A 24,180-nucleotide genomic window follows, 5' to 3' on the forward strand; every position below is an offset into this window, starting at 1 on the left:
GTCTGTGCTCACACATTCTCCAGCTGGCACAGGACACATTTGACAATATGGTGAAGGCCAAAGGTTTGTTTGTGTCTATGTTATGACTGGCTGTGTTTCGTCTGTGCTCCAGTCTATCCAATATACTGAATAAAGCATGTGGAAGCCCATTATATCTGATGTCTTAGAAAGATAAGCCTACTTCAAAAAGGTTTTCCACATTTTGTATTATAATAACTACCAAACATTGACAACATTACATTGCATACTAGCATTCTGGGTTTCAGTGATACGGCCCGTTTACACACGCCATTTTCTGTTGGTTAATTGTTTTTGCATGTTATTTGATGACATATAATTGAATACACATAAGCACAATTTCCTTTGCTGAAATGCTTTTTTCCATTTTGTTGCTGTAATAAGGTCGTTTCAGCTCACAAGTGATGTCCCACATGGCAACACACCTAATTACTAGAATTATATTTGCGTGGCAGCAGATCTTCATTTTTGGGATGTACGTGGAACTGGTTATTTAGCTTCCTGTAGACTTCAAACATAGTTAGTTCATGTTTTCCCCGTTTGTAGGGTTAAGGTAATGTGAAGGTAAGGAAGCACCTGCCCCCGTGACAGACGGGGATGAGAATCCTGGATGAGGTGCCACATTATCAGAACACCTCAGGTAGCATATTCAGGTTTCTCAAAACGGGGTTAAGAGGTCATCCATGTTTCTGAATCCATGATATGATGTTTACATTCACAAACACATAACCAGGATGCCCTAAAGACCTGTGTGTGTGTGTGTGTAGGTGTGTAGCTTACATACATAAGGGAATGACCTCATTAGATTCCATATGAGATCATGTAGGGACTTTAAAACTGATACAATGACAGATTGGACATAATATGACACCGTTTGAAAAAGATTATGGAGCATGTGAATTAGTTCATTTTCATTACAATTAAGGTATTGTGTGGATAACAACTTCATTTAGCATAACAACTTATTGTGGACTGGGCATTACAATATTGCAGCTCTTATTCTTCAGTATTATTATATTCATAATAGATTTTAATTAATATCAAATACAAACAGTATTCACTGCAAACAGACCAGGAAACATACAGTATATTAATATATAAATTAATCTTAATAAATAGTAATATGTCAAATATGGAAGTTGAAATCAAAAGGGAATGTTTGAATTACTTTGCCACATGTTATTAAATATTTGGGGGTTGTATGAACTAAAGCAGCAGCCCAGTGAGCGTAACCCTGGAATCACTGCAGTGGCCTGTGAAGTGCAAATATCCAGCCAGGCTTCCTTCAACCATTCCAAGGATGAGACACAAAACCTTTCCACAACACTAAGAACCCAGCAGGAGAAGTCAAATGTCTAAAAGGTATAGACAGTCATATGAGCTGCAGTATGTTGGTAGAAAGAGGTTTAGTGTCTTGTTTTTTTAGTAGGGTGAATTGCTTTGAGGAAGATGCTCCGTCTCCCACCGAGTTCCTCCTGATTAAATGCTACAAAGTAATATAAAAAGGCAGAACTAAAATGAGTTCTCAGGAGGAATGGATGATCCGTTTTGAGTCTGGAGGTACTAACATATGTCCTCCTGCCAATGAAGAGGTTTACCCTCAGCTTCTCAAAAATGATTGATTTTTTGCAGTGGCCAACACTAAGGATAAGTTTGGTGACTACCATTTGGTGTTTTTACACATCAACAACATTTATTTAATAAATGATTCCTTTCATATTGTATTAAGAAGCCTCTCTGTTTTCTGATCAGCTCCTGTTTTAATTTGGCCTTTAAACTGTCAGCACACACTCAACACTTCTTCTATGTTTGCTTGTCGTCTTCATAAATGTGTCATAATGTACATTCCCACGGCACTAATTCAATCAGCACAACACCAAAGTCTACATGTTGATAACCTACCATCAAGGTCACTCAGGACTTCCTGCACATGTTTCAAAATAAAAGGCCTGCACTTGAATGAGCCTGCACCCCATCATTTCTTCTGTTCCTTTTAATGAAACATTTGCAGGATGTGCTCAGTTTTATTGCTGGCAGCTTAAAGGTCATAAAGGTATAGAATAAATGAGTGAATAAAAACAGTATTTGTGTTAAAAAGAAAGCTCAGTGCAGCAGAGTGAATGTAACATCAGCTGCTGCACTGATGGAAGCAGTGCTGTGAACATGAGAGCCATGAGAGAACAGATAATTGCAACTCTCTCAATGTGTTTTTATTAGCAACTGACTTTTATTTGTTTGTGCTGACCACACCTCCCACTAATATTTGAGACCATGTTATTATCAGAATACCAGCTTTTATTCGAGAATTAAGGTCATGGGATATATGATAATAATGGACAGCAGTGATTCAAGATTCCTCTTCAGAACACAGTAATATATGTACTGACACACAAGGACCGAACATCAATAGTTTTCCATACTTTTGCTAGAATATTCTGTGATTGATAACATTTTTAAGCTCTACAAATGATAAACCTCCTTCTTAATACTTTTCCAGACTCCAGACTTCACTAAAACAGTGACTTGCAGTTGGAGAAAGAGCTACAGTAATTAGAGAAACTTGGGGCCAGTTGCTACTTGTGGATAACTTGTGACTTCTCTGCGAGCTGCTCGTTCCTAATTGGCCCTTGGGGAATTAATAAAGCTGTTTTGAATTTGAATCAAATTAAATTTGAGAAAACTTACTGCTCCAAGAGGGCTGCCAGGTCTCTGGGTGGTGGCCAGAGATGCTCAGACAAATTTTCTTCCCAACTTCGAATCTTCCATTGGGCTAGGGGGGAGGGCAATAAAAAGAAGTTGGAGGTGAGTATGCGGTGGAGATAAATTAATAAAACATTCATTCTCAGAATATGAGAAAATATTATGACAAGCAGACAGATATGGAAGTTGACACAGTTGAGAATGTGGAACAAGGAAAATGCAGGCTGCTATTCTGTGAAAGTTTTCAAACTGAAAAAGAAACATTCTTAAAAAAGGAGCAAAAGGAGCCGAGTAGCTGGACACAATGAAAAAGTGTCTGTCAAAAGAATTCAGAGAAGTCTGGCTTTTATCAGCCTGTCATTCAGCTCTCTAAATATAATAAGACAGTCTCATATTCTCACAAATGACAGTGTGATGACAGCCCAGGCTTTGATCTGACAACTGTCACTACGTATGTTGCAACCAGAAATGGCTGAGGGTTAAATGACATGCTGTCCATTTTACACTCTTTGATCATCTGATCTGAGAATAATAGGTTGTGATTGAGAGGTGGCCTTCGTCTGCGTCTTACCGTGAGGAGGATGATGCTGGGGGGCTTCATGGGATACTCTGGGGGAAGCACAATCCTGCCGTGGTAAACCCCGCCATCGAAATCAGAATCTGGGGGCCCGCGTACGGAGAAGTGCCATTCGAAGAGGTTGTCCTGCAAAAAGAGAGAAATGTCACATACAACTGACATGATCATTAGGAGATACCAAACGTGTGCATGCTCATGTCTGTCTGAAGTGACAACACTGACGTGTCCTGTGGAGTGTTTCCCCTACAGCCGCTTGTTGTGCTAATATATTGTTATTCAAATTGGGCACTCTCCAACTAATAAAGAAAGTCAAATTATATTTCTGTGAAAAATGTAGAATCTTTATAATTGAACTCTCGCCCCGTTTTCTCTTTATTTACAGGCTTTTGACTCGACACTCTACATGTATATGTTGTTATTTTCAGGATAAGGTTCAAAGTTAATTTATTGTCATTCTACAATGACACGCAGTAAAAAAACAAAAAATAAAAACATTTTGTAATAATGGAGAACAGAGGATTAGTCTCGCAGCCTGAAGAAAGAAGCTGCTCTGTAGTCTGCTGTTACGACAGATGATGTGGTCCTTATGGCATCATCGGTCTGTGACCTTCAGCAGTCACTGGATCGGTTCGCAGCCGAGTGTGCAGCGGTTGGGATGAGGATCAGCACCTCTAAATCTGAGGCCATGGCTCTCAGCAGGAAACCGGTGGATTGCCTACTCCGGGTAGGGAATGAGCCATTACCCCAAGTGAAGGAGTTCAAGTACATCGGGGTCTTGTTCGCGAGTGAGGGGACAATGGAGCGAGAGATTGGCCGGAGAATCGGAGCAGCGGGGGCGGTACTACAGTCACTTTACCGCACCGTTGTGACGAAAAGAGCGCTGAGCCAGAAGGCAAAGCTCTCAATATACCGGTCGATCTTCGTTCCTACCCTCACCTATGGTCATGAAGGCTGGGTCATGACCGAAAGAATGAGATCACGGGTACAAGCGGCCGAAATGGGTTTTCTTAGACGGGTGGCTGGCGTCTCTCTTAGAGATAGGGTGAGAAGCTCAGCCATCCGTGAGAGACTCGGAGTAGAGCCGCTGCTCCTTTACGTTGAAAGGAGCCAGTTGAGGTGGTTCGGGCATCTAGTAAGGATGCCACCTGGGCGCCTCCCTAGGGAGGTGTTCCAGGCACGTCCAGCTGGGAGGAGACCCCGGGGAAGACCCAGGACTCGGTGGAGAGATTATATCTCCTCACTGGCCTGGGAACGCCTCAGGATCCCCCAGTCGGAGCTGGAGGATGTGGCCCGGAGAAGGGAAGATTGGGGTTCCTTACTGGAGCTGCTGCCCCCGCGACCCGACCTCAGATAAGCGGTAGACGATGGATGGATGGATGGATGGATACTTCTGTATCGCTTGACGGACAGCAGCAGGGAGAACAAGCTGTTGCTGGCGTAGGTATTGCCTTATAATATCTTTTGGGTTTCAGTCGTGGGTGTAAAACATGAACAGGAGGCTGAGCACACAGCCCTGCAATAAGGCAACAATATAGTGAGTATAAAATGAAATAAAAGAATAGTAAACGGTACACAACAAAACATTAAATGTAAATCAGTCATCATGTTTAGATGCTGTACAGGCAATATACTGAGAACATAAGGATTTAAGACACCAAATGCATCTCTGTCTTTGTCCACGGGCAAAATGGCATGAAAAGTCGTATTTGTCTTTGTATTTGACCCTAAAGTGGAGGAGATGTGGCCGCCAATCCGAACTGCCTGGGGTCTGTTTGTGAGGAAGTTGCAGAGTGCCCAAGCCCAGAGTGCTAAGTTTAGCAATCAGTTTCATTGGGTAGATTGTATTGAATGCCACTCTGAAATCAACAAGCAGCATTCTGATGTAGAGGTTGTTATTTTTCAGACGTGTGAGGCTGAGTGGAGGGCAGTGGAGACTGTTGGCTCTGTATGCAAACCGGTGAGGGTACAGGCTGACTGGGATGTTGTGTGTGATGTGATGGAGAACCAGTTTCTCAAAGCACTTCATCAGAATGGGGGTGAGTGCCACAGGGCGGTGGTTGTTTTGATTAGACACTGCAGACTTTAGGTACAGGAATAATAGTGGCTTTCTTGAGGCAGGTGGGAACACTCTCCTGTGACAGTGATTTAGGATGGTGGGAAGGATTCTTCTCACGTCCGCTGTTGATCCTGACAGTGGCCGGATCTGTGACTGGTCTTTAACCTACCCACACTACACCGCTTCTCCGCTCTCTTCACTGGCTACCAGTGGCGGCCTGAATCTGCTTCAAGACTCTGGTGCTGGCCTACCGTGCTGTGAATGGATCAGCCCCTTCCTACATCCAGGCCATGGTCGAATCATACATCCCAGCACGTTCACTTCGCTCTGCATCGGCCAATCGGCTCGCTACTCCCTCACTGCGAGTGGGACCCAGATACCCCTCAAATTAAACTGTTTGCTGTCCTGGCTCCTAAATGGTGGAACGAGCTCCCCATTGATGTCAGGTCAGCAGACAGTCCTCACAGCTTGTGAGGTCATGATGGTTTGCACTTATTGTAAGTCGCTTTGGACAAAAGTGTTAGCTAGTGTTAGCTGATGAATGCAATGTTATTATTAATGATAGAAATGATGGACAAAACTACAGTATAAAAATAGTGTATGAAACTACCTGAAAACTAAAACTTGTATTGACTTTACATCTTCAGTATACAGGATGGTAAAGGCCAAGGGTAGTGTTGTGGTGATCCTCAACTAAAGTAATACTACAGGCATTACAGCACAGTGGTGTCCTGCGGTAAACTTACTTCCAGCGGCTGGGCATGGTAGTGCTCCGTAGGATCCCTCAGTTCTGCAGCCTCTTTCATCAGCCTCTTCACCGCTGGGGATGGAAACAAAGACACAAGAAAACTGAGGTTAACGTCTTCATGGTAAAACAGGGTTCACATCTTCTTCATTACCATAACAGCTTACATGTTCAGTGTCCACCCCAAACACTTGTGTGAGATAACAATTATAGGGCCCTATGATTTGTGCGATGCAGAAAACACGGAAGAAATCATGGAATTTGATTAGAAAAAATGGAATCAACTTTAAAACGCGGAATATCAGGGTTTTCCCTACCATTATAAATAATGTTCTTATTTTATTCATCCATGATTAGAAACTCTTTGTGATGGAAAAATGTGCTTAAATCATAAAACACAGAATTCAGGAAAAAAAACGGAATCTGTAAAAAACATAAAGGGATTTTGTAGGGCCTTACATACACCCAAATATCACCAACTGCAGCAGTTTTACAGGCCAACATTCCTCATTTCCAGATGCAGAAGGCTGCAAATGTGTTGCTCCCCTGGGTAACAGGACGTTAACACAGATGGACAGATGAGAAGAGCATGCAGAGGGACAGGGCTCCATGTACTGGCAAGTCTCTGCTAAAAATTACACTGACTGTCGCATTCATTCAGACAGCAAGACCAAAAAGGCTCCTTCAAATAAGCAATTCAAAAATCTTGGTTTAAAACCACCCTTGGCACTTGTGTTTGTTTCACAACTCTTCAACAAGACAGTCTCCCACTAAGCCCTTGGTGTGTGGACTGGCACACTGAATGAGTAAATCATGAGAAATGATAAAGAAACAGGTTTCAACAGTCGAGAAGCAGAACACAGGGAACATATTGATTCAGTTGTTTTCTTTGTTTTCTTTGAATTTTCTGTTAATGCAAGCTCAACACCTTCTCCATGTTAACCTGTTGTCTTGTTAAATTCAGCATAATGTACATTTACACCGCCATCAGTACAGTAGTGTCCTTCAGGTTTTCAATGTGAAGCATTTCCAGGAAGTGCTGAGCTTTATTGATGGTAGCTTAACTCTGAACCAAACATTGTCAAACTAGAAATGATTTCTAATATTGCACGTCTGTCCGTCCTGGGAGAAGGATCCCTCCTCAGTTGCTCTCCCTGAGGTTTCTTCCATTTTTCCTCCTTTAATTTTGGGGTTTCTTTTAGGAAGTTTTTCCTTGTGCGATGCGAGGGTCTAAGGACAGAGGATGTCGTAACCTGTACAGTCTGTAAAGCACACTGAGACAAATGTATAATTTGTGATATTGGGCTATACAAATAAATTTGATTTGATTTGAAAATTAATCTGCAGCAATTTTGACAATTCTCTATCATTTAAAGTTAGTTTTTAAGACAAAAATGACTTAATTCACCGTTTTTAGCTCCTCAAATGTGAATATTCCAGTTTTCTCAGTCTTTCATGATAAGAAATGGACCAAATCCTAGGATGAATATACCAAATTTTGTGGTAACCACATTTTTTGAAAGTATGGACACAAACAGAACTGAAACAACTTCTCAAATTGGAAGATTGCTTCCTTTGAAGATGAGCAGATGACGGCAGGAGTCATGCTCCTGCTGCATGCTGCAGCTGAACTTGTAACCCAAGGCAGAAAGAGAGTAAACAAGTTTGTTTTAGAAGCCAATCTCTACCCATGGCAGCATTTTGTTAGTTTATGTGCAGACGCAACATACTCCGAGTCAAAATTAGGTGGCGGAGAAACATCTGCTGGCATTAACCCTTGTGTCATGACCCAGCCCACAACACACTCGGGCCTGCTATGTTAATCTGAATACAAACAACCTCCTCACTCTAGAAAGGATGGTTACACAAGTCCAGCTGATGATGGCGGTGATGATGGTTGTGGGGGGATTTAATCCCTGCCAAAAAGATGCTGCTTGATGTAATGCTGACTACCAGGCTGCAGTTACACCAGTCAGAGTACAGGAGGCTGGTCCTCACACTGAGACCAAATACAGTCTATATAAGGCAGAGCCTTGGGTTAAATATCATATCATGCTTTAACACAAGGTCATGAGTCACAACAACAGGACTGATGTCACAGTCTCCGCCTCGTGTCAAAGTGCTCATCAGCAAGTTCAAAGGAGTTGTTGAGCTAACGGACAGCAAGGTCAATTTGCGTGCATTCTTATACTACTAGAGCGCAAGCTATCAGCTACCAGCCCGCTGCAAGAAGAAACCGGATGGGGCTGAAAATTAGAAAGTAATTGTAAAAGGAAGCGGAACTAAGAAGTATTCATGGAGGCAAAATTGCTTTGGAATCCAATCGAGTGCGGACTGCTAGGTTGTTGAGCTGGAAATAGAGACTGTGAAATGAACAGAGGAGAAGCAGACGAAGAGCAGCAGTGGAATTGGGTGGGAGGGCAAATAACAGGGATGAAGGCGAGGCGAGCTGAGAGGATGTGCAGGCTGCAGGGGTGAGTGAAGCAGTGGAGCAGAGAGATGGCCTGACACCACGCGGCTTTCAGGGCACGTGTTCTGTCTGATTGTGCCCGAGGACAGACACTCTTCAGTGAAGATGTGAACCAACCACAGTAATCTCACATTGGACACACAAGGGGAATAGGAGAAGAGTCTGTGTCTGTGAGTGTGAGTGTGTGTGTGTGTGTTTACAAGGCTTCCCTGCATGCTCCTGTTTACACAAGAGTGCAGGGGGTCATAGATTGATTTCAGTCTTACTCAACTATCAAGACAAGGGGGCAGAAGAGAAAGTGATCCGTGTAAGAAGAAATAAACCAAAACTGATCAGAATGCTCCTCATGTTTTGGCAGCTTTGCATTACAAAAACCTGTGTTCCAGGGTCAAAATGTTTTCCAAGTGATTTCATCCTATAATGACAGACATCTGTGTGTCTGTGTGTGTGTTTCAATGATCTTGCCAACCCTTGGATCGATCTCCTTCACATTTAGTGTGTGTGTTGCTGAGGACCTGAGGGAGCGTAGACACGCGTTGAGTTATTTGGATTAGCGGTTCCATAGAAAACTGTGAAAACCTGGTCCACCCAGCCGGACTTTGGTTAGCGCCTGCGCTTAAACGTAGAAGTGCAAATAGAGTGCAAAGATCCACACAACAGCCCGACCACATCTGCTAACAGCCACTATGGGGCGTCTCTGTATGTTTTCTTTCACAAAATAGCGCGCCTGTCTGTGATAGAAATGAGGATGTGTGTGTCTGTGTGTGTGTTTATCCGTACCGCCAAAAAGATGCGCCTCCCTTTACATGAGGATGTGTCTATGTGTGTCTCCCAGTCTGAACTTCGACTTTCTTCCAAAGCGTTCATCCGAACAGATCTGGACACGGAGCGGAGCTTTTGCACTCCTGATGTGTAGACTGTAGCGCTGCTACCGTAAACACGTGCATAGAACCACTTTGAAACCCAAGAAGCAGCAGCACGATCCCATCCTGAATGGGCACAGCACTAGTTGGTCTTAAAACGCATAAAATCTGGCTACATTTCCATCAGAAAGATGAAATGTTTTGGGGGTATTCTGCTTGAGCATGACGGCATGTGCCTTTAATGTAGCGGGTTTGATTACACTTTCTTATCTCTGCTCTCACTACATATGCATGCAAACATAACTCCACCTTCCTCAATGACAATCTGTTGAGTTTTGTGAAAATGTTAAGCTTCAACAAAAACCCAAAATACGACAAAGCTGTTTGCCCATGTGGCCCCTTGTAGAGCCAACAAATTAAATAACAGACAGGAAGCTTAACTGTGCAGTGATCTGTGAACAGTTGAACATGCTGCTGCAGCACTCCACAGTGTGAGCTCCATCCATCATGGGTCGCAACATAACATCTACAATTCACAAATGCTGAGCCGGCTGTAGGCGGGGCAACCTACTTGTTGAAAAGACTAGCTTGCAAGTGTGATCAATGTGTCCATCGGCTGCTGTGTGTAAAAAAACATTCAAATTCGGTGTTATTAATTCAAGACTTTTGTTACAGAACAGCGATCACAAAGGATGTCGGCAGCTCTCGTCTACACTCTGTTCAGGCTGGGTGGTACTTAGAGAATCAAAAACCACAATAGCTTAGACTAAATATCTAAACATCAATAACAATATTGATGATGACTAGTGCTTCCAGAATAGGTCTGGGGTTCAATAGTATTCTACTTAATCCCAATTGAGGATTGCATATATCTACAAATCCAGATACTTTTAAATCCTTATAGGATCCACTTAGGTTTCACTTTTAACATTCACAAGGGACACAAGTTATAAATAACTCCAAGATTCAGTTTAGGTCTGTAATCAGCTGTTGTAAGATGATATGTCAGAATGACAGCGTAATGTTTACAACGTGCATCTACAGCCTGAGATAAGCATCAGAAGATATGAAAGTTTGATCAGAGTGTATCTGACACATTGAATTAACCAGTGCAGTCTACTTACTCTGCAGGCCTCATTGTTCTCGGGCTTGTTGCTCCAAACACTAGAGGAATCAATAGCAGATTTTTCTACATATGAGCTTTGTGAAACTCATGTTTCATCATTTCGTATATGTGTGTGTTTTTACAAATAATGAAATCGGAAATATATTCATATTCATATTTATATTAAAATTGCGATATAAATTTCAGTCGTATTGCAGAGCATTAATTTACACATTTGTTGAACTGATCATTAGGAAAAATCTAAATATTTGATAAATTAGGACCAACAAGGCTGAAGGACTCCTGTCTATATGTTATCATGCTAGATCAGTTTATTGTATCACATTACTATTCAGTTTTATAGACCAGAAAAAGATATCAAATCAGAGTACAGCAACCAACTCCACATAGTATGTTTGTATTGCATGTTTGCACACACACACACACACACACACACACACACACACACACACACACACACACACACACACACACACACACACACACACACACACACACACACACACACACACACACACTTTACTCTATTTTGAAAACTTGGTATAATGAAATAATAATGAAGCAGAAAGTCTAACAAAGCTAAATAGAACTTCCTTTTTGATTATCTAGCTCAGACTGTGTGAAGTGTGATAAAAGCAATGGAAATTCTCTGAAGGTAGGATAATAAACACGGACATCATCACCAACTATGCTGTGTGCAGACAAACCCTGAACATTGATAAGGAGACGGGCACCTTTATCATCGGTAGGGTTCCTAGAACACCAAAAGTACAAGAAGCTGGTATCCGGGAGAACACAGGTTCAGAACAAAGTGTCCTCAAGATGTTCCTAAGACCACAGAATTGTTATGCAAGACAGAAAAAGAGAACAGTGCTGGGAAAATAAATAATAATCAAGGAGAGCGGAAGAAACGGCAATTAGAATGAAGACAGGATATAAGGAGGAATCAGCTGGGAGAAGGTGAAGAGAGGCATCTCTTGAAATGAGGTTTTAGTTGTTTTTGTTGTGACTGGAGAGGAAAATGTCGATCTACAATTAGGGACCCAGTAGGGACACTTTGAAAAGGCTGATTGACATGCTGGTCTGATGTGTGTTGTGACTGTGCTGTGGAGAAGGAGGAAAGACTGGAGGACATGTGTTGCATTGCTGAGAGTTTGAAGAGAAAAGTGAAAGCCTAAAAGTCTAAATCCCTGTCTGTGTGTCTCTGTCTTAGGTCTTTGTATTTCTTGTATTGTTGGGTTCCTACATTCCATTTCATAATTCCAGAGTTTATTTATGACCTTAAATCCTTCCCTGCATAAAAACATTTTAGTCTTAACTAAATGTGCTCTGCTGTTGGAACTGTATGTGGGTTTATGAATGCTAACTAGGCCAGATCACTCTACGGAGTTTTGATCAGAACAACAATTGCCTCAATTTAATGAAAAGGCTTTGGCTGTACAAGAACAGGTGATATGTACTTACGTTAGTATAGGAAAATCAGTATTTTGCATATTATGTAGACCTTTGCAAAACACCCCAACTTTTCAAACTTGGCAGATAAACTCCCCGTACTTTAAGGTTCAATGTGTAGTTGCGAGCCACATGCTCCAAAGAAATAGGGGGCAGCATGTTTTAGTTTCCTAAACTCAACTAAATCAAATCTAGTCTGACAGTCTGACGGCTCAGCACTTGCTTAGGCAAAGCTTAATGCAGCTTCACAGACTGACAGCTAAATACTGAAGAACCTCTATTAAGGTGGTGAGCCTAAAACGTTGATATGATGTGCTTACAAGTTCAACAGCAGTTTTGGACCACATTGTTCGTAAGCTATTTGTCATTTATACTTGACTACCCGAGTTGCATCTAAAAATGAGGCAAACCTAGATAACATATTTAGAACAAGGCTTTCTCCTCAGTGTTTACATTATGTGTGAAATTAAATGTCAAGCTTATGGGAAAATAACAAGTGGTAGAAATGTGCAAAGCAAAGGCCACGTATTTAATGAGGCAATTGTTTACAGTCATCTACATTGATAAAATGTGTCTGTCTGGCTGAGCTGTGTCAGTGATAATCACTGGTCAATAACACTTTGAGGTAATTAATCAGCAGCAGTTTGCAGTGCAAGAAGAACAAACAAACAGCTCGATCATTCGCAGCCACGTTGGGATGTAGGAGGAAGAACCTATTACTGGAATGTCTGTCAGACACCAGGCTGCAGTTTGATACTGACCAGCTGGACACACATTTCAATGGACATGATAATGTCTTTCTATTTATAAATAGAATTATATAATTTAATAAATGAATATAATTTCTGTAGTTTTGGCCAAATCGGTTATCGCAAAAGTAGAGCCCCGATGAAATATGGATTTTTGAGGCAGATTCATTTCCATCAGTTATTCTCTAACATAAACATATAATAGAAAAAAACATTTGTGGTAAAAATCTCTTAAAGATTATTAAAGAATTGTGACCAAGGTATGTTGTGAGTCAGGCTGTTCATACTTACACATACCAAAAGTAATGCGTTTTAAGTCGTAATAACCCACGTAATCAATTTGAATGTAACCCACGTAATTGTGAACCAGGAAGTGCAGGGCTGCCTTTATAGAAGTCAGGTGGAAGCTATAGAGTCTGCGTAGGGAGAAGGGTTGGGGTGGATTGTGGTTGTGTGTCCCATTCCTCCTTTAAGACTTGCCTCACGTCTGTGTCACCCTTTCCGTCTAAGTGCACCTCTTTCCTACACATTTTCCCCAGAAGCTTTTTTGTCATTTAAAACAAATTTCCTGCATTTTTACATCTCTACTCTGTTACATAGTAGAGAGAAGTGGAAGATTGTGCAATTAATATCTAACAATTTGCTATGTTGCCTCTAGACATGATCGCAATGGTCTATAATGTCTGGTATACACAGGATCTTAGAACTACCGCCTGGGAGCGTAATCCATCCTCATTCGACCGAAGGCTTCTGCCCGGTTGGACAGATGGAAAAAACTCAAAGAGCAACTTTTGATTAAAGCCACTAAGGTCTGCCAAGTTTTGGTCTCGTGAAAATCAAACTTCTGGGCGCGTAATTTCTCTCCTTCAACCAAGGCTTTGGCCCGGTTGCACAGAAGGGAGTTGTACAGAAGTGGCATTTTCATGAACAATAAAAGTAGAAAACCGAAATTTGAAATGCTGGAGATAGTATAAGTACAATTTTAGATGAGCCTTCATTGAAAAAGGACATCGATCAACTTTGACCCGTGAGTGCCACAGGCGGCAGATTAATGAACGTGCCGGCGGGAAAGTCTCAGTTTGACGCTTCTGAGAACAGCCCGTTTTTTGTATGAAAAGGAAAACAAATAGATCATTATTGTTTCCACCTGTCGCTCGCTTCAACCTCTTGAATTAAGTCAAGAAAAAGCCACCTGCTAGTGTAGTTTCAGAGCGTCCCCATAACCATAGTAACTCACTCCCACTCCAGAGAGAGAGGACGCAGAGATGCTGTGCCGCTGACTGAGATTACTCCGAGCAGCATGCAGGGGAATAAATTACAATATATATATATATATATATATATATATATATATCTGTGTATATTTCTTGCTTTCCCGCTGATGGTCTGAATAATTCTCTTTTCAGACAGGGAGCATTTGATGCACCTAGTAATTCATTTTCTTTAATGCAGCGAGTGGGCAGGTAGGGAGTTAGGATGTTTCCAGACGGTGAGCGTTCAGTGTCCTCTTTCCCTGCCGTAACGTTATCAGTTATGGTTTTATTTTTCACTGCGTGACAAATGTCCGATTATTTGTAAACAGAACAGATCGGTGGGTCAGTCTGATTTGATCGCTGGGCCAGAGTTGGCGATAGGCCGATAGGCCTGCACTACAGTGGAGTATGTCCGTCTGTATGTATTCTAAACAGTAAGTTCAACTTCAGTGTATGGTACATGACTGAGGAGACAACAAGCCTGGTGTGTGACCTAAGTTGTCAGCACAGGTAGTAGTGGTCTCCTCAACAACTAGCCAGCACAGAGCCTCATTACCACAGCAGCAGCACATTATGGCTGTGTGGACATGCCGTCTATCCAATCCCGTGTCTGTATACTGCATACTTACTTTTTTTTTTTACTTCCTTCAAAAGTTGGTGGTATATTTTCTTTGTTTAAGAAAGTTTTACAAATCCCAACATTCTAGAAAATACTGGTGGCATGGGTCAGAATGAAAGACACTTTTAGCTGGGGCGGTGAAGACATATAGCGAGACTGAGAACTATAGCTGAAAGCTATTCAGGTTAAAAGATTCTCCACTTGGGGACTCCATCAGTGCCCTGCAGAGAGGAATTTAGGAGCCTTCAGAGGTGTGATAGGCTATCAGGGCTCGACAGGCACTTCAGAATGAGAGATGAATCACTTTAAAGAGTCTGCTCAGAGCCTCATCCACCAGTATCTTCTGGGATGGCCGTGGGCAGCTCCAGCTTTGATGGCAGGGCCAGTGGCAACTCACACTAAGCCTGGGACTCATTAGGTCATGGACAAGATATTCTGGTGTCAAAACCAAATCTCAGAGCCGAGATAGCTGAATCCAGAGTTATTTTCCCTCCCTGAGCCGAGACCGGCCGAGATGGAGCGGCTGGGATGTGAGGTTCAATGAAAACACTAGTGTGCATGCTCTTTTGACCTATGGATGTGGAAGATCTGGGTAATTTCAAACTCAAAAGTCAAGCCATTTTGGCTTCATGTTCATTGTTTAGCTAACTAAACCAGACAGCCCCAAACAACAACTTGGTGGGATTTTCACAGTGATTATGTTGCAGTAGTCATCAACACATAACGACTGATTACTCTGTCAAGGGAGTTAGCTGCACTCAGGACTCCCAAAGTAAGCATTCTTGGAGGGGCACGGGTATATTAGCTTAGCCCTTAAGATCTATCTGCACAAAATGTTATTATAAAACAAGATTGAGAGTTTTTGGCATTCAGGCTTTCCGAAAAAGGGTGTCCGACTTAAAATAACAACCAGTATTTAAAGAAAATAATCAGAAAAAAAAAACACAAGTTGTATGAAACTGGAGTTATCCTTTTAAAACAAAAAGCACTATATTGGGTCCAAAATTGATACAATCAATCATTAAATGCCAGATGCTTATATTTAATGTGCAATGGGTTGTTTATTTGTCTCAGCTGACCATTTTCCAATATCTTTGACCATGTCCCATTTAAATAAAAGCAGAGCATTTGCTGTGTCAGTGAGGCGTCGGACTGGCTGACTGATTCAATTGTCTGCAGAGAGAACACGTGTCTAAACTTTTGCTCCTGTCTGTGTTCGGGTGTGTGTTGGGGGAGGGGAGATTTTGAATTAGTGTTGCACTTGATAGCTCATTATTTATCAAATGAGTGTGAGCACAACATAAATGTGTACGTGCCACCATCACAAGAAGTCTCTCAGGAAGGTCACCTGTACTGTGCTTTACTTGGCATCCGATATTGCAGGAGGTATCATCCTAATAGCTTTGCAGCCCTTGATTGAATAATAGTATTGTATAATATAATTGGCACTAGATTAACAATTCTATAATAACCCATTAAAAAGATTAAATGTTTTTTCATTTTGCAATAGCCTAGTAATAAAATGTTCAAAATCATATTTAGGTTGCTTTGTGTGAGTCGATAGATAGAATATATATATATATATATATATATATATATATATATATATATATATATATATATATATATATATATATATATATTCTATGTATATATATATGTGTGTAACTAACTGTGGTAAAGGGGCATATGATATTGTCTCATATCGGCCACTGAATTGAAGGGAGAGGCAGGTCTCAGCACAACATCCTCTTAACTCCAGTCAGTGGAGCACCCTGCCAGTGCCTGGATGCACTGCAACGGGTACTCCATTACTCCATTACTCCATTGCTCCATATCCAATGCCCATTTTTGTCTCTTCCTTCCGGTAACAGTAAGCAGAGATGACAAGGAAAAGCCCTTTCCCACACAAGTACCTCTGGCCTCTGTTGGGTTCGCAGAGGTCTGGTCACTGGCCCAAGGCAATAGGGTGATAATCCTTGTGCGCCAAATCATCTTGCGTAACATATATTTTGAGTGTTTGCCACTGGGAATGAAGTTTTGTTCCAGAGGGGAGGTAGGGGACACATTGCGTAACAACAAGCCGACTCCAAAGATGTCAAAGGCACAGAGCACAGAAAATGGAGAAACACACTCCTCCAAAGTCTGAGCACTTCGTATTGCTCTTCTGTTGCTGCTGCTTTCACAACATTCAGCTAAAAGGTAAAGCCAGGAGTACAAAAGAGAACTAATCCAACTCTTTCAGTCTCCTGAATTTAGAGAAAACAGTCGGGTAAGATAAGTTACAGTAAGGAAGGCTGGGGATAGACCAGACACTGTACTCACTGCAGCATTTGAAATCAAAAATATAATTTACAGCACTGTGGATTTGATCATCATGGAAGTGAATATAAATAAAAGGACCAGCCAGGATTCAACATGGAAATAGTTGGAATACTCAAGGCTTCTATCGAAGGTGCAGCGTCGGTACACATGTAATGTTCTATACTCCAGCCCTTTAACTTTCTCAGTATTACTAAATGAACCTCATGGGTGCCAATAGCTTTGAGCTACCTTCATGTAGGGAGCTACCTCTCTACATGAAGCCTCGATACTCTCCTTTTATCCTATTTCCTACTGAAGTTTATAGCAGATAACTCACGTTGAATACCTCACTCAGAAACTAAAACCTTTCATTTAATTCTTATACCAGAACTGAGCTTGTTTAACAGTAAAACACAACAACATTGGACTATGTTGTTTTTTGTGTAACCTGTTGGATAAAGGAAAGGTTTAACTGTATCACTGGACTGTCGTTAATCATTCTACACACAAAAAGCACTGGTGATGTTTGGAAGCAGGTCGCAGGGAAAAGGGAGAGGAGCAATCTTTTCACAGCACTGCTCTAAAACCACCGGCCACATCACTAAGGCGTCAGTATACCGGTGTTGCCATTTATGAGGCTTTGCTATCTATGTTGCTGAGATAGTCAATAGAGCTGAAACAAGTAGTCAATTCATCGAGTACAAATCGACCGGAAATAAATCTGCAACTATTTTGATAATTAATTCATTAGTAATGTTGTTTTTCTAGTAAAAATGAATAAAATTCACTGGTTCAATGTTTTGAAAAGTGTGAATGTGCTGCTTTCCTTTGTCTTATGCAATACTAAATGTAATATCTTTGGACTGTTTGTTGTGTACGTTATGTTATGTATTTGAAGATTTCACCCAGGGTTTCTGGGTTTCTGTGATGGCTATTTCTTTACATTTTTATTGACCAAATGATTTTTCGGATCAAGAAAATCGGCAGATTGATCAATAAGGAAACTAATCATTAGTTGCAGCCCGAATATGTTATCTTGTAATATGTGTTATATATTAAGTATAAACTAACTAACCTTGTTTTATGGCAAGTTAGGAACTGGTTTAACATTGAACAGAAACTCCAGTAAGATTAGCTTCATCATACAGTAATTCTGAAACTCTGAATATTTAAAGTGAGAACTGAAAACTTGACACCCCAGTTCCAACCCACTGGCTCTAAACAAATCATGCATGCATGTATGTATGTTTGTTTGTTTGTTTGTTTGTATGAATGCATGTATAAGTACTGAGCACATGCATGTGTTTGTGTATGTGTCTGTAGGAGCAGGACTTGTACACCTGTAGAGCAGTAGTAGTTTTCATTATGCTACCAGTAACTTTTTTCTAGATTTCTGCTGACCACCAAAATTCTCGGTTTCAGTTTTCATCATAAAACACATTATGTCTGGTAACACCTGCATATGAAGAAGAGCTGGTTTACATTTTTGTTACACTCCACTAGACCTTAAACTAACATAATACAACACCCTGAAACTATGTGTCCAAATGTCTAGCTACCACAGGTTGGTCAATAACCCTCAAATGAATGTTCCTTTAACTGTGTCATATAAGTGTCAATCAGACTGACTTTTCTCTCACTGGTGGACACCAACAGTAAGTATGTTTACATGATGATGCCAGTTTAGTTCATTTAGCAGAGCATTTACCTCTCTGCTTGGTTTGCCTTTGTCATTTGCTGATTCAGAAACGGAAAATGGGAGCAACAATAACATATATTTTCTGCACGACCAGTAACAATATTAGTTTTTTTATTGTTTAGTATTTTTTACTGAATAACTGCTAATGCAACTCGATTTGATGAAACACCTGAGCACATAACGTACTGTGATCAGAAACCTGAGAAGGTTGTTTACATGCCACAGTATGCATGTTTAGTACTCCAGGCAGAATATCTGGGTTTCTCAAAACTAGGACAAGGATATGATCTGGATAAGATATAATATGACTTGAATAATCTGATCATAGCTGGGATACTATTGTCTATTTAAACATTCTCACTGACAATGTTGATTATCATGCTCTATTATCATCACATATAACTCAAACTCACTGTTTCCATATGTATCCTGTTTTCACATATGATCACCCATGTAAGCAGTTCATTCAATGATTTCATTGTCATGTTCTTTATTTCTGCATAGGTGCCAATATGCTATGTTTACAACACTAAAACAGAGCAACTTTAGGCCAAGTCTTCAATACATCACATTCTTGCAAAATCACAAAAACACATTGGCTTACAGTAGCAGAAGTGCATACAAGTCAAGCCTGACAGTGTTAGTGCCATGTAGTATGCTTCACCTTTATTAAAGTAATACAGCATGTTGCTGTTAAACATGGAGTTGTGCTACTGCCTGTGACTCACTTGTTGCTAGGAAAATAACCCTACTTTATATCGCCAGTAAATATCCTTGCAAATCACTACTATCATGCAGCTGACACCACCAAGATCATCTTTTGCTTTAAAAAAGATTGCTTCAGCTGTTTAAAACTAAAAACCACCACACAAAAAAATGGCCATGACTGTAGCTGACACGTAGACGTGTCCTAAACAAAGAGTAACGTGTACACAACTGAACACCACGTATTCTCTTAACCCAGGAAGCGAGCTATGCCAGTGCTGTTCCTATGGAAGCTGAATGCATGTAGATGTTTTTGTTCTGGATACTAAATAGTGCAAAACAAAGTATCTCTATATAAGGAGTTCACAATTGAACAGTGAACACAAACACTTAAATAGATACTAGAGTAAATTATATGTAATAGTCGACTCATGCCCGTGTAGTAATTTAGATTTCACGACGTTTGTTCACAATTAGTTTTTGTAACGTTATGTTAATTAACAAATGTCAACAGTGAACTGGTGGGTTTCAACTGTGTCGGTCATGTTAGCAAACTGTCATCTGCAGAACACAAAAACAATATTTGAAAGTGAGCTTACCTGGACTCTTGAGGTTATATTTATTCTCCATACTAACAGATGTTGAGCACTGTTTAAAGATGAAGTGCTGTTGAGTTTATGTTGCTAACTCGCTAGCTAGCTCCCAGCTAATGTTATCTACTTAACGTTAGCTACACTTAGCAGCCCGGCTAGCTTCCTTTGGTCCTCAAATATGAGCAGGACAGCTGAAACTGGAGGTAGTGCACTCTCCCCGGTGTTCCGGTATGTAGCGAGGATAGACGATATTCGAATCCAGCCGTTCCAAGAACACTGAATAGTTGTTTTTCAAGTTATCTGCTGTTTCGGTTTTGAAACTGTTTGTTAAACGTTATCCGTGTGACGTCATTTGTGGAAACGTAAACAGGAAGTGACTACTGATCTGGCTGGCTTTTTTCTTCTTCTGGGAGATCTGATGCAGCGCAGGCGTATTAATGCAAGAAACATTTTATATTATAACCTGATTATAGCAGGAAAACTTGGCATGTTAATGCTCAATTTATCTATGACAGCAAAACATCTAAACAACTGAATACTTCATTGTAAAATGCAATCGCTGATGATTTCTTAATGTTGAAATGTAGATACAATAAAATGTATAGCACTGTACACATGCCAATTTATATTCTTTGGAAGGAATAAGGATTACACGTTTTTAGGATGACTTGGATTAGATTTAAAGAAGAAATATGCTTTGCCAACAAACCAATTTTCTTGTTCCAATAATTCTAAAATTAATTTATTACACGGTGAGAACATTATTTTAACTTATATTCTTTAGTTTTAGAATGTGAGAAACCAACAACAAATGTCTTTTACCAGACTCCTCTACACTGTAAAACCTCATAATCACATGAATGACTCATTGTTAGATATGTTTGTCTGTTTCAAGAAGATATGTCACATTAAGAACATTTCAGAATATCACAATTAAATTGATGAGTTGACTAGAGATGCTTTATTAACTCGTCAAAAGAAGTTGCAAACTGTCCAGCATGCATTGCATTTGGGTGAGATGGTCTTTTCTCTAAAATGATAACAACTTATCTATATTTGCATTTAGTTACTTCTACCATACCATAACTTGGCGCTATTTATAGATTAAGTTTACATATTGATTATGTAGGTCATGGGTTGCTTCAGATCAAAAGCAGCTGAAATTGCAGAGTTGGTGCTACAGTATATTCTGCACACATTTATATTTATTCCTGTTTCATTCCTATTCCTGGGTGCAGAGGGAAGCTAGTACATAACCAGGAGCTGTGAGGTGAAGATATTCCATGTCCCATCTTTTGTTTAATATTTCCTGCATGTTATTTTTACTGAGTCGACAGTCACAGTCGTTCTGCTTCATGTGACTTTGACACAGGAGTCTTGACATCTCCCAGGTTGTTTTTCCACCGCTCCACCATGAGACACTCCTGACACCTTTCTGCGCCGCTGTCAATCCACCAAATGTTCCAAAGACCTAAAAAAGTTCCAAAAAATAACTATCTGTCTGTCTTCTCACTTCCTTTTGCCCCTTAACATTAATGCAAAAGTTTTTCCAACGGCTGAACTGTCAAGCTAATGTCAGTTTCATGGATGGCGCAATACAATGTAGCAATACAGAAATCTGCGACTCCCAGAGCAGGTTCGCTTTATGGAGGTTTTACAGAGATTTTACAGATGCTTTGAAAGCTTTATGGAGGTTAGTGAGGAGTTACTTTGATCTGTTCATGACTTTGCCCTAAAAGTATTAATGAAGTTTAAACCAATTTATTCAAATCTAAACTTTGTCAGATGGAGCAGTAGTCTGTCGGGACTTGTCCTGGGAACCGGAGAGGTCTCTGGTTCAAGTCCCTGATTGGACCGAGTACGGAGTGTACCTTGAAAGGTGGACACTGCTGAGGTTCCCTTGAGCAAGGCACCCGACCCCCACCTGATCCTCGGGCGCTGTATAGTAGCTGCCCACTGCTCCTTATACTAGGACAGGTTAAATGCAGAGTCTAAATGTCACTGTGTGCGCTGTGCTGTGTATATGTGTGACGATTAAATTTGATTCGATACCAATCCTCTATTTTCATTTCCATCACACTGTGTCTCAGTAAGTACATTAAGTGTGAGATAATGGGGACAAGAAGAAACAAATTCCCAAGGGAATGGGAGTAGGTAGCAATAGCAGATACAACCCAGGCTAGCCAGGACACAATGTGCGGAGAATAGCAGGACCAGAGCAGCTAGGTTTGGTGAAGGACTAGTCCCTCTTAGTCTTTTTAGATGACTAATTGATCATTTTAGTCTTAATTGACAAACATTTCTTTAAATCGATTAGTCATGTATGATCTTGGGGATGATCCCCGTCAGGAGTGCACCTGTTCATTAGGAACTGATAGGCCTACGTTGTTCACCATGTGAAATTTTGTAGAGATTCAGACAAAAACATGAACAAATGTGGACACGACAATGTGGCTCACACAAGCAGCGACCTCTGAAAACCTGAAAAACCGAAGCCAGTAAGGAAATGCCTTAAACCTGCATTCTTTCTAATGACCAGCAGGGGCTACTCCACTGGTTATAAAAAAAATAACCCATATTATATAGAAGTCTATGAAAAGAGTATCCTACTTATTACCTCAGAAAAGTTTTCCTAATGAGTTTATGTACTCACTCCCTAGCTTCAAGTATTCTTCAATACAACATGATGTTCATTTAGTAAATTATGGTCCCATTTGGCTACATTGGGATTAACAGGTCACTACCAAGGCAATGTCTGGTTTTGGTGTGGTTTTCACTTCACAAAAATTAATTGTAACATTTGGTCGCCTAAACATTTATTTTGGTTCCAAAAACACAAAATGGCGCCAGCCAAAATGTCAAACTCAAGGCTTCAAAACTGTAGTCCACAAACCAATGAGTGGCATCACGGTGACTACATTCACTTTTTATGTACAGTCTATGGGCTCACACTCTCATTTACCTGTGGCCGAAACGTTGTCATATCCATATAAAATAGCAGAAGAATTAGGAATATGACAAAAGAGAGAATATATTTTTTGTACCTGTAAACATAAATCATTTTCAAGCCACACACTGTCAACACTCTAGCCCACAATTGACTGGAGATAAACAAGATGGCAGCATAGATTGAACCAGTTTAACCCAGTGTTGCTAATTCTGTTAGTTTATACCGTTGAGACAACTTGTTTTTAAATATTTTAGCCAATGTGAGTATCTGATTCAAGGCAATGTCTAAATCGAGCAAACAATCGTCCTGTAGGAATGGTTCCGAAACAAGGGAACAGTCTGACGTGGAGGCGTTAGCCAGCACGGTGCTGGAGAAGCAACGAAGCTACTTGGACTCGCGCTTCGACCAACTTCAACAGATGGGGAAGGAAACGGAGGGAAAATGAGCTGCTATCCAAACAGACTTGGTGGCACTAACTGAAAACATCGGCACCGTAAAGTCGGAGATGTGCAAGATACGGGGTGATGTGGGGAACAATTCGGAGATGCTAGCCACCCACGAGGCTGCGCTGAACTTGGTGCAACTTAAGCTAGCGGACATGGAGAACCGGAGCAGAAGTTGCAACGTTCGGATAACTGGGCTGGCAGAAGGTCTGGAAGGGTCTAACGCCATCCAATTTCTGACACACTCTCTTCCGAAGTGGTTCCCCTCCTTAGGTAATCTACAGGGTGAGTTAATGCGAGCTCATCGTATCTACAGCGACAACAGGAAGAAGCAGGAGGGCGCCACCCGCACTTTGATTTTCAGTGTTCTCCGTTACACCTCCCGCAAAAACATTTTGCTTCTCCCCTGACTACAGCAGCTACACTGTTAAGCGTCGCCAGGCTTTCTCCCGAGCCATGGATGCATCCCGGGCCAAAGGTGTGGAATTCTTCCTCCTTTACCCCGCGACACTGAAAGTCAAGGGCGCTGGTCAGTGCAGGCTGAGTACGGGGGACCCTGTGCGCTCTTCTGACGGTGAATAGCAGCCCTTTTGGATCGTGTTAAACTACATGGCCTCACTGTTTCGGACTAAATGCACACTGCTCTGCATGGACTGGGATCTCTTCCAAAGTTTTGGATTATTTCTGCAGGCTGGTTTTTGTCTGACGCTAGACTCGTCTGGAGACGGATTTGTCTTCATCTTTGTTTGGCTGGTCAGACTAATTTGCGAGCCTACTGCCTGATTTGTGGATCCCATACCACGTAATATACTTTGGACTTTAAACTAACACAGCCGGTGTGTTTGCTATTTGTTTGCT

At 41.0% G+C, this 24,180-nt stretch overlaps 1 protein-coding gene across 2 annotated transcripts in view; it reads right to left on the reverse strand.

Moving 5' to 3' along the window:
- Positions 1 to 20,323, reverse strand: part of ube2j1 (ubiquitin-conjugating enzyme E2, J1) — a 35,093-nt gene extending 14,770 nt beyond the window's left edge. The window contains exons 1-4 of one of the 2 annotated variants that reach the window (XR_003831675.1): positions 19,936 to 20,323; positions 6,098 to 6,171; positions 3,290 to 3,421; positions 2,704 to 2,788 (exon numbers count right to left, since the gene is read on the reverse strand). Coding sequence is in view for 1 of the 2 variants with exons in the window: in XM_029425395.1 (XP_029281255.1) it covers positions 2,704 to 2,788; positions 3,290 to 3,421; positions 6,098 to 6,171; positions 19,936 to 19,966 (322 nt within the window). In the remaining variant the exon portion in view is untranslated. The remainder of the gene's footprint in view (positions 1 to 2,703; positions 2,789 to 3,289; positions 3,422 to 6,097; positions 6,172 to 19,935) is intronic. The other variant, XM_029425395.1, reaches the window with a different exon arrangement.
- Between the last annotated feature and the right edge of the window lie 3,857 nt (positions 20,324 to 24,180).

The sequence above is a fragment of the Cottoperca gobio genome, chromosome 24, assembly GCF_900634415.1.
Source record: "Cottoperca gobio chromosome 24, fCotGob3.1, whole genome shotgun sequence".
Taxonomy (NCBI): Eukaryota; Metazoa; Chordata; class Actinopteri; order Perciformes; family Bovichtidae; genus Cottoperca; species Cottoperca gobio.